The 14,000-nt window shown below is 44.2% G+C and overlaps 1 protein-coding gene across 3 annotated transcripts in view; it reads right to left on the bottom strand.

Annotated features, from left to right (window-relative positions):
• Nucleotides 1-12,532, bottom strand: part of ITGA2 (integrin subunit alpha 2) — a 100,272-nt gene extending 87,740 nt beyond the window's left edge. For 2 of the 3 annotated variants that reach the window (XR_010602161.1, XM_065598910.1), the window contains exon 1: nt 12,297-12,485. Coding sequence is in view for 2 of the 3 variants with exons in the window: in XM_065598910.1 (XP_065454982.1) it covers nt 12,297-12,342 (46 nt within the window). In the remaining variant the exon portion in view is untranslated. Of the gene's footprint in view, nt 1-12,296 lie in introns of all 3 variants that reach the window. The other variant, XM_005282174.4, reaches the window with a different exon arrangement.
• Nucleotides 12,533-14,000: the final 1,468 nt, after the last annotated feature.

Raw genomic sequence — 14,000 nt, 5'->3', positions numbered from 1 at the left:
TCGAACTACTCTCGTAGTGTAGACATACCCTGAGTTAGAAGACTTATTTCAATTCATTCACAGCTTTCCAAGTTACTAGAGATCACTTGCCCGTCTCTTGACATTTTCTATTTAATAAGCTTCCTACTCTGATCCCAGAAACAGATATGAAATTAAGAAACCTCAACAATTTATTATACATACAAGGGCTGATTCTACGGTTGCCAATTTTGTAATAGTTAAAAACTGGACACTCCAGCATAAGTGCCGGAACTCCCCGACCTTTTTTCCCCCCGAGGCCCCACCCCGTTAACGCCTTTTCCCCTTGTCCCCATTGCTCACTGCTGTTCTCCTCTTTCCCCTGCCTGTATTGGGAGGGACTCGCCTTTGGAGCCTGGGCTGGGAGCTGCAGCTGCCCAATGCAGGTAGAAGGCAGCCCTGGCTGAGTAGGGGCAGGTGCGGGTGATGACCCTGTGCCTCCATGCCTCCCCCACCCGCAGTAATTGGACTTTGCATGTCTGATCAGTAAATCTGACCAGACATTGTCAGGTCCCCTTTTCGACCAGACCTTCCAATTGAAAACTGGGCACCTGGCCACCCTATCCCCACCTCCCTTGCCCACAGTGACTGGACACTGTCAGGTCCCCTCTTTGTCCGGGCAACTGGCAACCCTAGATTCCCTTGCAATGTTTCAGTAGTTCCTGAAAGATTGACAGCTTCCTGCATGTTTTTGATAACAAAAAGTGCAAGCATTCAAATCCATTCGATTTCACTATCCTGTCTATCATTAACTCAAGTAGGAATAAATTACTCTGATGGAATGCCACACAAATTGCATTTTACTAAACTGCCTTGGAAATGCTCTCCTCTTCCTTTAGCCTGGAACAACTACAGAATGCCTTCAGCCCAGTCCTTAGGTGACCCTAGTTTCTCCCAAGTGGAACCACAGAGAGATTAAGAGAACTGCAGCATTAACAAGCCCCACATCCTCAAAATATGCAATAATTTAAATTGCCAGCTCCAAAAACAATAATAAAAACCCCAACTTCATCTGTTTCCCTGTGATAAAAAATTGATTTCTCATGAGGCATTCACTCCAGCGTATTCTGACCACCATCTCTATAATTAATACTGTCTACTAACCTTCCTTTAACTAGTGATATCTCCTACTATAGGAAGAGCAGCATGATTGAGGCAACACAAGGGAAACAGATCATCAGACCAAAACCCTTACCTCCCTTCAACTTATTCTTGTACTTTAGAACCCTACATTAGAACTTGAGGGGGAAAAGTGATGCTATTTTTAAAATAACCTCAGCAACAAAGAAGAGCAGAGACAGAGAAAATGTAGTATAGCAACAAAATTGTTTTTAATGTAAGTAGAATGTTTTCCAGATTTTTCATTCATTAAGTTCTGTGCCCTCCCCTGCCACCAAGGATGTCCCTTTGTGGGTATTGCTGCACAAGTTGCCAAGATACCAGGAGCCCACCCAGCAGGTGGGAACTGTCTGACATCCATGAACGTAGCTCTGAAGGGATTCTGTCTACACTGTTATATGGGGGTTGAAGGGTGCTCATATACTCTGATGAAAAGCACAGTAAAGGTCTAGAAGCTTGTCTACACTATAGAGCCTTGGCTGGTATAGCTATACCAACAGACCTTCCTAGTGGAGACTCAGCATACACTGTCAGAAGTTCTGCTGGCATAACTACACCACCTCCGTGACCGATATTAGCTATGCTAACAGAAACACACTACTATCAGCCTAGTTGCATCTACACCAGCAGTTCTGCCAGGATAGCTATGCCATTTAGGGGGTGCAATTTTTTCACACACCTAGTTGACACAGCTACCAGCAAAACTTTGTAGTGTAGATCAGGCCTAGATTAGAAAAAGAGCTGATGCATACATGAACGTGCAGATTCATCCAGCCATTCCTCACACTGTGCAATGTGGTGGGTGTGCGGTGAGAAAGTGGCTGGAAAGCAGCTCTATTATCACTCCAGAGTTTGGAAAGGATTCCTTTCCCTGCCCTGCCCCTTGCCCCAGCTTCCACAGGACTAGCCAGGATGGAGTTTGGCTATTTGGGCTGCACACAAACAAAGGGATTATGTCCTCAGAGAGACAAGAACAGCGATAGTGGCTGATTTGTCACCAGCAGCCTCAGACTTAGTGTTACGAGAAAACCTCCAAAGTAGCCATGAGCATATGCAGCACAATAGTCCAAAAAGCTATTATTTAACCTTTTGTTTCCACTAGTAACAATGTGCTAGGCATTGTCCAGACATCAATAAGAAGTCCCTGTCTAATGATCTTAGAAATTAAAACATCCTTTATAAAGTGTCCTTTAAGAAGACTCTTTTATTCCTATATATTCTGCAAGTGCCAGTACACTTTAATGAAAAAGTGCACAGTAAAGTTCAACCAGTGGGCACAGTAGTGGATAAGTGCACAATGCTTTATGTTGTAAACATTGTCAGTAATTAGGGTGACCAGGTGTTCGGTTTTCTACTGGAACACCCGGTCGAAAAGGGAGCCCGGCGCTGACCGGGCTGTTGACTGTCCGGTTGGCGGCACGGCGCTGGCAGGCTCCCTGCTAGCCTCCACACCGCACAGTTCCCGAGAAGTAGACGGCATTTTCCCCCTCCGACTCCTACGCATAGAGGCAGCCAGGGGGCTCCACACGCTGCCCCACCCACCCAAGTCCCACCCCTGCATCTCCCATTGGCCAGGAACCATGGCCAATGGGAGCTGCAGGGGCGGCGCCTGTGGATGGGGCAGTGCGCAAAGCCGCCTGGCCACACTTCTGCATAGGAACCGGAGGGGGGACATGCCGCTGTTTCCCAGGAGCTGCTTGAGGTAAGCGCCGCCCGGAGCCTGCACCCCCTGACCCCTGTCCGGGCCCCAACCCCCTGCCCCAATCCCCCTCCCACCCTCTGAACCTCTCAATCCCAGCCCAAAGCACCCTCCTGAACCCCAAACCCCTCATCCCCATCCCCACCCCAGAGCCCACACCCCCAGCCAGAGCCCTCACCCACCAACCCCCTGCCCCAGCCCTGATTCCCCCTCCTGCCCTTCAAACCCCTCAGCCCCAGCCCAGAGCCCCCACCTGCACCCCAAACCCCTCATCCCTGGCCCCAGCCCAGAGCCCTCACCCCCAGCTGGAGCCCTCACCTCCTCTCACATCCCAACCCACTGCCTCAGCCCAGAGCCCCCTCCTGCACTCTGGACTCCTCATTTCTGGTCCCACCCCAGAGCCCACACCCCCAGCTTGAGCTCTCACCCCCTCCTGCACCCCAACCCCCTGAGCCAGCCTTGCGAAAATGAGTGAGTGAGGGAGAGTGAGCGACGAAGGGAGGGGGCATGGATTGAGCAGGGGGCAGGGCCTCAGAGAAGTGGCACGGCATGGGTGGTGCCTCGGAGGAGGGGCGGGGCAGGGGGCAGGGCAAGAGTGTTCAGTTTTGTGCGAGTAGAAAGTTGGCAACCCTACAAGTAATAACAAAAATCAGTAAAACAATTCTCTACCTTCCTCCCCATCAATTCAAGTCAATACAACATCTCTGTTCATTTAATCCAGAATGCTGTATGAAACACAGAGTAAGACTGTATCTAGAAAGGGCAGTTTCTAGAGAATTTCATATGCATCAGATTTGAAAGAGACTTAATGTACTGTTAAACATATACATACGATTCTGGTATGTCCAGATGTCTATAGCCAGGTGGCACCCTAATTCCAGCCACAGCTTTGTAAAGAAGTTCTTTGTTTGTAAAATAGTGCCATTGTACCTTTTTTTGTGTCACTGACACTTAACAAGTGTTTTCTGGGTACATATTTGCTACCAAGAGACCAGATCATCCTCTGTTTGTCTTTAGAAGTGCAAACTCCATTGCAATCATTTCTGTAATCAACTTCCGTTAGAAACAGTTTCACAATGACTATCAGGATATATAACTTTAGTGGGCAACTCCAGTATGGTGAGCTGCCCTCTGTCACATCTCACAGTGATGGATACCAGTGTAGAGAGAGTGAAACAGAAGGAATTTCAGACACACACTCGAAAGAGTACCTATCACTACCAAGAATATAAAAGGACACTATCATTTAGGGTGACCAGATAACAAATGTGAAAAATCGGGACAGAGGGTCGGGGATAATAGGAGCTTATATAAGAAAAAGACCCCAAAATCAGGATTGTCCCTATAAAATCGGGACATCTGGTCACCCTACTATCGTTAGCAATGTTACTGTTTTTGCTCTCAATTTGTTGTTTATTGTTTCTTAACAATAAAGCTGGGCAAGGAGTCAGAATTTTGGTTAGATAAAATGTCACAGTATGTTTACAGTATTTCATTTTGACTTATTTTTGCTGATCTGAATTTCATCTATTTAAATTTCAGGCATATCTAAATATCAAACATATCTACACTCTACCCCAGTGGACACATTTAGACAACTTATCTAGCTAGTTGAGCAATTTTATTTTAAATTTTGAATGGTTATTTTAGTGTTCCAAATTTCAACCAAATCTGAATATATTATCTAAAATATATATTTTAGCTCTACATCGCACCTCTAATATGTACTTGGGAACACTGCACAAAATGGCAATTTAATAATGATGCTCAAAAGTACCTTACTATGCCACTCCTTTGTTGAGTGAATTGAAACATTGCTCATAGTACCATATCTTAAAACCGTTTACAGATAAGAGCATGAATAGGTGTGAGCTAGCTTTACAAAAAACACCCGACAATACAATGTTAAGGCTATTGTGCAATTTCCTTTGTTAAATATTACTATTTTGCTGGTCTTGAAATTGAAACTGCAGGCACCTTGATACATGCAAGGGAACATTTCCCAATTTCTCTGTAACTCATATATATCTTCTACTACAATGTTATTTTGTAACTTCTTATTACAATACTACACAATGACTGATAACATATTATGCTTAAACCTGCTCCAACTGAATTTTATGTCTACTCTTTCTCATTCAAATTAAAATGCTGATTAACCAGACAGTCCATAATGGGTTAACCAAAAAAGAGTCATGGGGCCAGATGCTCCACTGGTGAAAATTGTCCTGTCTCCATTTCCAGAGTTTTGTGTCATCAGCATAATGAACATCCCAACATAAATGGCTGTATTACATCCCCTGCTGGTGACACATACATAGTAGATGGTAGGAGGGTTCAGTGGAACCTTGTCATATCCCCATCCCCAAAGATGAAATCCCTGGGGGGGAAATGAGTAAATACATGTAACCATCCTCTGAGTCCCAACTTCCAGGAGTGGCTGTGCAGCCCTTTTCACACCATCAGGAAATACAGCCTCCGAGGGCAACTGGTGCTTATCAAGGACAATTCTTTATTGTCCATTGTCAGTTGGAAAACATCAGTCCCAAAACTAGGGAGGTGGGGTGGTTTATTTAATACAGGACATTTCTTTCTTAAGGAATAAAGAGTGCTGAACTGGGAAAGACAAATAAAAGGACAAAATGAGGCAGAGAAATGGCAAGAGAATCCCACTAAGGTTGTTGTCCATTGATTTGAATGGGACAAAAGACATTAATCTATATAATTATACAGATGCCATTGTGTTATACTCTGAGTGTTCCATTATAGCACTCAAAAAGTTCATCTGTTTAAATTTCATCTTATTTCTTTGCCTAAGTACTGTAGTTCCCCTTTTAAGAGTTACTTTTTACCCAGAATTTGCTTCCTTATTAAAAGAGTATAGCTCTAGAGGGGAAAATCAAAACAAATCCAGCTTCTGAATAATATTTTCTATTGCTGGGAAGACTAAGTCCTCTATCCAGGATAACAATACTCTAATAATACTTAAATCATTTTAAAACTTATCAACAGAACTTCTGGCCTGATTTTTCAGAGAGACTGAGCATACACAGCTTCCACTGGCTTTACTGGGTGTTGTGAAAATTCATCACCTCAAAAAATAAGAGTGGGTAGAATGTTACATCATATAGCTTTAAAGTGATGTGTATATACAGAAAATATAGACAGACTGCCATTCATCCAGTGTAGCAGGATGTTATTTGTTCACATTAATTTTCACTTAATTCCTTTTCTCCAATGTCATGAGTAAGTGTTCTACACAAAGAGGCATGTTCAAACAATTATTTAATACAGTCAAGTGCCACTCCCTTACCTTTAAGGCTTGTAAATAAAGATCCTTCTCTGTTATGCTTTTTGTAGAAATAAGATGGAGTAGATTCTCCAGTGTTCTTGACTCATTTGAATGGGAACCCCACAGCTAGTTTTAGTTACAGTAAAACAAGTTTATCTTGCTCATTATTTCTCTCACTTTACCAGGCCTGAAATCCTAAAACAAGTAGGCAACATGGGGCTAGTGATCACTTTGTGAAGAAACTTTAAAACTGCTGGTGAAAATGTCCTAAAACAACCAGACGGGCATGTGTTGGTATGCAACTGCATGAACCATTCTGATCAGAATCCAGCTTGTGTCCTGTCTGCATTTTGACATGGTAACCATGGAAATGGGAACAGGCCTGCCCAAAGTCTAACAAAGGAAACCTTTACATGAAAATGACAACACTGGATTGTGAATGTTCAGAACTTCTACCAGTGCTAATAGCTTGGTTTACTCTTTTAAAAATATATTCCAAAAAGTTCAGTATTTTATACTCATTTAATTGTTTGCATATTCATCAAATGCATGAGCAGGTTTACATCTTAGCTCTCACAAACACCTATTCATGTGAAAAAAAATATTTTCTTTCATTTAAAACAACTGACAATGAAAAAATATATGGATATTGAGTAGTGGCCAGGAAACACAGTAAGACTATAAGGAATATCCGACCATTTAGTGTACTGCTTTTATTAAATACCAAGACTTCTCAATACTTAAAAAGCAAATTAGTGTTTGAAAACTGTACCACAACCAGATACTTCTAGTACAACATACCATTAAGTCTAAAGAGTAAGTCAGTGCATTCCATATTTAGTGTCCAAGTTATGTAGAAATAAACATTGTTAATTTGTTTAGAATTATGAATAATTCATTGTGTACATTCTACAAAGTTTTACTTTATATTTTACAAATGTTATAAATATATTTTGTAAAATATAGGTCTTCTGTAGATCATTGTGAAATAAGCCCTACTTAAATGTATAATATTGTAAAAATAAAAGCTCATAAGAAACGATTTGTAATATTGCTTTTACTAACAGACAAAAAATTTTAAGAATCAGAGACAGGTAAAATCAGTAGTGACTCTGGTTTCACAAAGGTTCAGATCAGACTCCCATTTTAATAATCCAACCCTCAAAGTTTGGAATGGGAGGCATTTACACAAACAATTCTACCTTTGGCCCATTCTAGTTAACATTACATACACAAAACTATGCTAAGAAATCCTATTAGGTTTTCAAAATCACATATTCCAAAGTTAAGAAATGCCTGAATTAAGGTTGTCTGTGCAACCTCAGTTTGGCCACTTTGTGCACATGCATTATGATACAATATTTAATTACACGATCACATTTTTCCACAGGACATTTTGCCATAGGACCCCATTCCATGCCACGTTCCATGCACAAAACAGACAGTGGCAGATTAGCCAGTGGGCCAACAGGGCCTGTGCCCAGGTGTCCCAACCAACTGGGGGGACCCAGAAAAAATGGGGTCTGCACTCCTACTGGGGAGTGGGATCAGGGCGTGGGGGCTTGCCCTGCTCCTGCTCCCCAACCCTGCTTCCTGGTAGGAGTGCCAGGTGGGAGGGGGAGGCGGGGCAGGGGAAGCCCCTGCACCCTGACCCCATTTCCCCAGTAGGAGTACCAGGGGAAGAAAGGGGGGGGACTGTAGGCTGAAGGGGTGGGGAGGGGCCCCCCACTTTCTCTGGCCCAGGGCCTCACAAAAGTGTAATCCGCCTCTGGACAGTGTTCACTAAATATTTTGTTTTCTCTCCATTATTCAGTGTGTAGCCCTGTGCCTTGTTTACTGCACACTATTCAAACCAGACTCTGAAAACAAAAAAAATTATTAATTTCTTCATGGGTTAAACTATGATGCTCAGCACAATAGTATTGGGTGATTCACAAATACTAATGAATTTATTTTCACAACATCCTTATGAGGTGAGGGGCTTTTATTATCCCCATTCTACAGATGGGGAACTGAGGCACACAGAAATAAAGGTCAAAAGTATCCACTAATTTTGGTTGCCCAATTTGAGATGTATAGAACCTGATTTTTCAGAGTATATAGTATTATATAGCACTTTATATATTCAAAGCATAGCTCCCATTGAGTTCAGATGCTGCTGTGATTGCTCAGCACTTCTGCAAATTAGACTGCATAGTTTCAAGTTAGGCACCCATAAAATGAAGAACACACAATCACTGGCAAACTATGAAGAGTTTTGTTTAATTGACTTGCCCAGTATCAAATAGGCACTCAGATAACGGGAAGGGCCTTTTAATTATGGGCGGGCTTAGGCTACCGTCTCCCAGCAACCAAAATAGGTACACACCTTCCAACTTTTGCAACAAATGAGACAGTTTCTTTTGCTACAAAATCCCCCTACAAGGGGATAGGACACTTTGCCAGTGGGTTTCACAGATATTTGCTGACGCCAGAAGAATGGTGAGACCCAGAAAGCTTGGGTTTCATTCCAGGCTCTGGAGAGGCATGTGCTCTAGTGAGCAGACTCTTCTGACCCCTCTCTTCCAACCTGTCCTTCTCCCAGTCTGGTCTCTTCCCCTCATTTGGCCCCTCATCCTGGTGCCATTTTTCTCACCTACCCTTCAGGCATCTCATCCTAGTCCCAGTCTCATTGGCCAGCCAATCCTACTCTCGTTCCTGTCCCAATCTCCCCCACCACCACTTCCTGTCCCAGGCTCCTTCCTCAGCCATTCACAATTCCCTCCCAATCCCACAATTCCTTGTAACCAGTCTCCTTGCCCAGTTTCCACCTCTTGGATGGATCCTCATCTGATCTGTCTCTCCCTCACTGACCTCCAGTCATCTACTCCTCATAGCCCCCTTCTGGTCCATCTCTTATCTCATATCCATTCAAATAAGGCAGCTTCCTCCTCCATGCTGCCTGGGCCCAGCTGGCGGCGGCAAGGTGGGGGGGGGGATCATTGAGATTGCAGGAGACAGTTCCCCTGCTCTCAGTTCAGGTGCCCAAACTTGCCACAAGCACAGCTGCTGTGACCCAGGGAAAGCTCCCTGCAGTTGCTGCAGCTGTAAAGCCCGCTGGGCCCTGTGCTGGAATATGGTCAGTGATGACACAATCTTCAGGAAATTTGGCTGCTAAAATCTAAGTCTCTACTGAGTATGCATGAATCATGACTTTTCAGAGGTTTCTAACCTGGCCACATTTGGGCAGATTTTGACAGGTACAGCAAAAAGCCCAGCACTCACACAAAGGCCACTCCCTGCCAAATTTCAAGTCCCTGCTTCTAAGTATTGGGCACACTATACTTGTTCAAAGAAAAGGTCTCCAGATTATTTTTAACATAGGCAAAAGAACATATTTTTAATAGCCTCGTTCTCAGAAACAGCTGAACTATTTTGCCTGAACTTTTCCAAGAACTTCAGCCTGAGGCAGATCCAGCATGGAAAATTTCAACCCAAACAGTTAAAGTTTGGCAAAGTTATAGGTAACCAAAACCAGAGTCTTATAATGGAAAGTGTCAGGCAACCTTAATAATATGCAATACTACCAGCTCTTCCTATAATAAATTATTCATTTCTAATAAGCTAAAAAACAAACAAACAATCTGCTACTGTCGACCAAATATAATTATTTTGGTAAAGTATAATCAAGGTGGTAAATTGGAATACAATAATATCATATCAAAAGGGATGGTTTTACATAAGTATTATTTATGTCTACAGCACCCACAATATGCTAAGCAGTTTCCAAACATAAAAGAAGGCACTATTAACAACCCACAATAAGCACAACCTTCACATTACTGCTTAGTTTGCAACAAAGCAAGAGCCCCCGTGTTCTAGAAGAGATGGCACCGATAATGTGGAAATTAAAAATATATACATAATCAAGCCCAAACCAAACACTGTACATTCACTGGGAGTGTTTTCCAGCCTATTTATGGTATGATCCATTGGAGACATCTGATGGATTGAATGCAACAGGCATTGTAATGATTCCTCCATTCTTCCCTCCAAAAAAATGAGCCCACCCTACTAGAGGGTCTTTCACCACCCCACATTAACTCCCAATCATACAGCCCTTCAGTAACCTGCCCCCCAGTCTGTTAGACCCAATTCCACAAGCATTTATATACAGGCTTAGGGCTGCTCATAAGAGTAAAGTTATTGATTTCAATGGGACTATTCAAATATGAGAAGTTAATGTTTGCAGAAACAGGGGCTTAACTGCCCTATTCTTCTGTCAGCTGTGTAGCTAAAAAGCTAGTCTTTCACCAACAAAAGTTGGTCTACTACTAAAAGATATTACCTCACCCACCTTGTCTCTCAGCTATACCAATGTAAACTGAGAGCAACTCCCTTAAAGACAATGAAATTATTCTGGATTTACATCAGTTTTACTGAGAGAAGAATATGGGTCTTTGGCCTTACATCACTAAAGCCAAGAGAGAATGCTATCTCAGTCAGTGGGAGTTTTGCTATTGAGTTCAATTGGAGCAAGAAGAGACCCTAAAAAAGCGTTTTAGCAGTTCAGCAGTTACAGGAGTTTTTAGTTCTCAGGATAAATCTCAAACTGAAATTACAGCAGATATGAACCATAAGAATTAATACTTTGTTTAGGCAATGTGAATAAATTAATATACACCTTGATGCATCCCCTTACATACAACTCTTATTGTCAGGGGAAACCTGCTCGCGTAATTAGTTCCTATCCACCCCCTTAAACACCATTCTTCAGAATGTCCCTAGTCCCAGATCTTTTACACCGTGAATTGGTGGACATATTTATCCCCCTGGTATGCAGTCACTGTGACCAGGAGATAAAGGCTGGATTAGACAAAAATGCAGAGTGGGCGTTTCACACTTTGATGCTTTAAGAAGTTTTCTCATTATAATATTACAGGGTTGGTTGTATACCGTAAATCTCACCACAGGTTAACATTTTTGTTTCTGATTTCATACCCTCCAGCCATACATTCCACAATGTTTCCCATAGTTACTGAAAGAACAAGTTGGGACACCTCACAGGTAAAAACTCAGTTTCTGTGGCTCTTCTTCAGTAGACTTGCCAATTAAAGATACAGGAAAGCATACAGTAATATTTAAACTTAAAGTGTTTGGGAGGAATTTTATGAAAAGTGAATGTCATGGCTTATAGTTCCCAGGAAAATATACATAATGGTCACTCAGTCATCCAAGAATAGGAGGACGTTAAAATTTCCTATGGACAGAGGCCCAGAGGGTGGAGGCAAAGTTAGAGGGATTTAAAGAATTTAAGAACAGAATTCATAATAAAGAACATCATGCTCCCATTTAAAATGTGTAAATTTATGCAGAAAATTAGTCACAGCCCCCTGTAGTGCAAATTAAATTGGATGCTAATCAGCTTGTCCAGGATTTCATCTGATAACTTGAAAAATATAGATTTGTGGCACTTGCAAAAGGCAAGAATAACATGGATATATTTTACCAGAAGTGTATAAACTAGTTTTCAGTCACTTAGGGTAGTATATAAAGAAGAGGCTGAAGGAATGGACAGTTCCTCCTTCTTAAATATTTACCAGCCTTGATTAGGAGACTCCTTGTGTTGTCCCCTCTCTAAATACAGTCGCCACAACATTTTATTCTCAGAGGGCAGCCAAATGAAAGCGATTAAGGGAGAGCTCAGAGTACATTCGAGCTTCTTTGGAGGGTGGAGGGGGGAAGACTGGAAGTGGGAAGATTTCATAATTTCATTGGTGGAATAAAACTGCTGCTGGATAGGGTCAGTATTTCAGCACCTTTCCTGGTACTACTCACCAGGGTCTAGTTTTGTGCAGCAGGCAGAAGTTAGTCTGAAATCCCTTCCCACACCCACCCTGCTCTGCACCTTCTGTGTGTGCACTGAGTAGGGTTTGGCACAGCAGCACCGTGCACGGCCACGTGGGGTTTCTTGGAAGTTCATCTAGAGGAAGCAATTCTGTCCCACGCCAGGCTGCCCCCTTTGGATTGGAGATGGTCGCGGTTCTCCAGGCGCCGCAAGGTGCAGTGTCCAGCTCCATTCTCAGCAGCAGGCAATGCTCTTTATGAGGTTAACAGAGACCCTCTGCTCAGTAGGACCCGGATCCCCCCGCCCCGCCCCATCTCTAGCAAACCCGTAGGGAAACCTACCTTGGCTGAGGAGGAGCAGAGAGAGCCACATGCCGCCGGGCTCCATGATTCCTGCACAGCGGGGTCCCGCCGGGGAGCAGCGCTCAGGGAAGGGCCAAGTACTCAGATCCGGGAGCTGTGCCGGCTCCGAGCGCTGCAAGGTGCTTGGCAGTGCGGCTGCACGGTGACCCGAGCAGCACAGCTGCTGGAGGAGGAGGAGAGAAGTTGAGCTGCGCTGGGAGCGGATTTGGGTCACATTGCTCTGCTGCTCCGCCCCCAGCCCGCCCCGGAGCCAGGGGCAAACACCCGCTCTCTGGAAGCGGGCACCATCCCCCTCACAGTACTGTCCGCCCCTCACCAACCTCCCCACCTCACTAATCTGCCCTCCAAACACACCCCTCAGCACTAACCTGTCCCCCAACCACACAAACCTGCCCGTCCGAACACATCCATCACCAATAACCTGTCCCCCACCACACACTAACTGGCCCTCCAAACACCCTACCCAACTAACTTCCCCCCCCCCGCACTACACACTAACTTGTCCCTCCAAACACCCCACCCCACCTCACTAACGTTCCCGCAGCCACACACCTGCCCTTACAAAAACCCCAATCCAATAAACTGTCCCCTCACCACACACTAGCCTGCACCTCCAAACACACCCCAATCCACTAACCTGTCCCTCCACCACATACTAAACTGCCCCTCCAAACACACTCCAATTCACTCCACTAACCTCCCCTCCAAACACACCCCAACCCGCTAATCTGTCCCCTAACACACTAACCTGACCCTCCAAATGCACCCAAAACCAATAACCTGCCCCCCACCACACACTAACCTGCCCCTCCAAACATACCCCGACCCACTAACCTGCCCCCCAACCACACACTAACCTGTCACTCCAAACACCCCACCCCACTAACCTGTCCCCCATCCACACACTAGCCTGTCCCTTCAAACACACCCCGACCCACTAACCTGCCCCCAACCACAGACTAAGCTGTCACTCCAAACAGCCCACCCCACTAACCTGTCTAACCACAGACTAAACTGCCCCTCCAAATACACTCCACTAACCTGTCCCCCAACCACACACTAACTTGCCCCTTCAAATCCCACCAACCTGTCCCCCATGACACACTAACTTGCCCTTCAAAACACACCATAACCCACTAACCTGTCCCTCCACCGCACACTAACCTGCCCCTCCAAACACACCCCACCCCTTTAATCTGCATCTGCAAGCAAAGAACACACACAACCTCTCAGGACATATCCCCACACCATGCACTGCCCTTCATTAACCTGATCTAAGATCTATTCCCCTCCACCAGCATACGCAGCTCCTTTCACTAAGCTGACGCCATATATTGGATCCTGCAGAAAGATATGAGTTTTGCTGCATGTTCTGAATGTAGCAGGAGCTGGGCTCAGCCTCCCAACATCTCTGTTGGAAATTGTATGGCCAAGGGGTCTTCCACTGAGAAAGGCAACCCTAGGACTGCTGCTGAGTATTTGACTTTGTGCACTGTCAACGCTACATCAGGGCTGCATGTGTTCTGTGGACTGTGATTCTTTCACCATGGGATTTGCTACCAACAGAGTTGTGCTCTAAAATCTGAGCTTTCATGTATATCTCTGTATGCGTTATACATATATCCACAAACACACTGTATATATAACATATATTTCTAGCCCTTATAAACAATATTCTATTCT

This window comes from Chrysemys picta, chromosome 6, assembly GCF_011386835.1.
Source record: "Chrysemys picta bellii isolate R12L10 chromosome 6, ASM1138683v2, whole genome shotgun sequence".
NCBI lineage: Eukaryota > Metazoa > Chordata > Testudines > Emydidae > Chrysemys > Chrysemys picta.
This window is presented reverse-complemented; position numbering and strand designations above follow the sequence as displayed.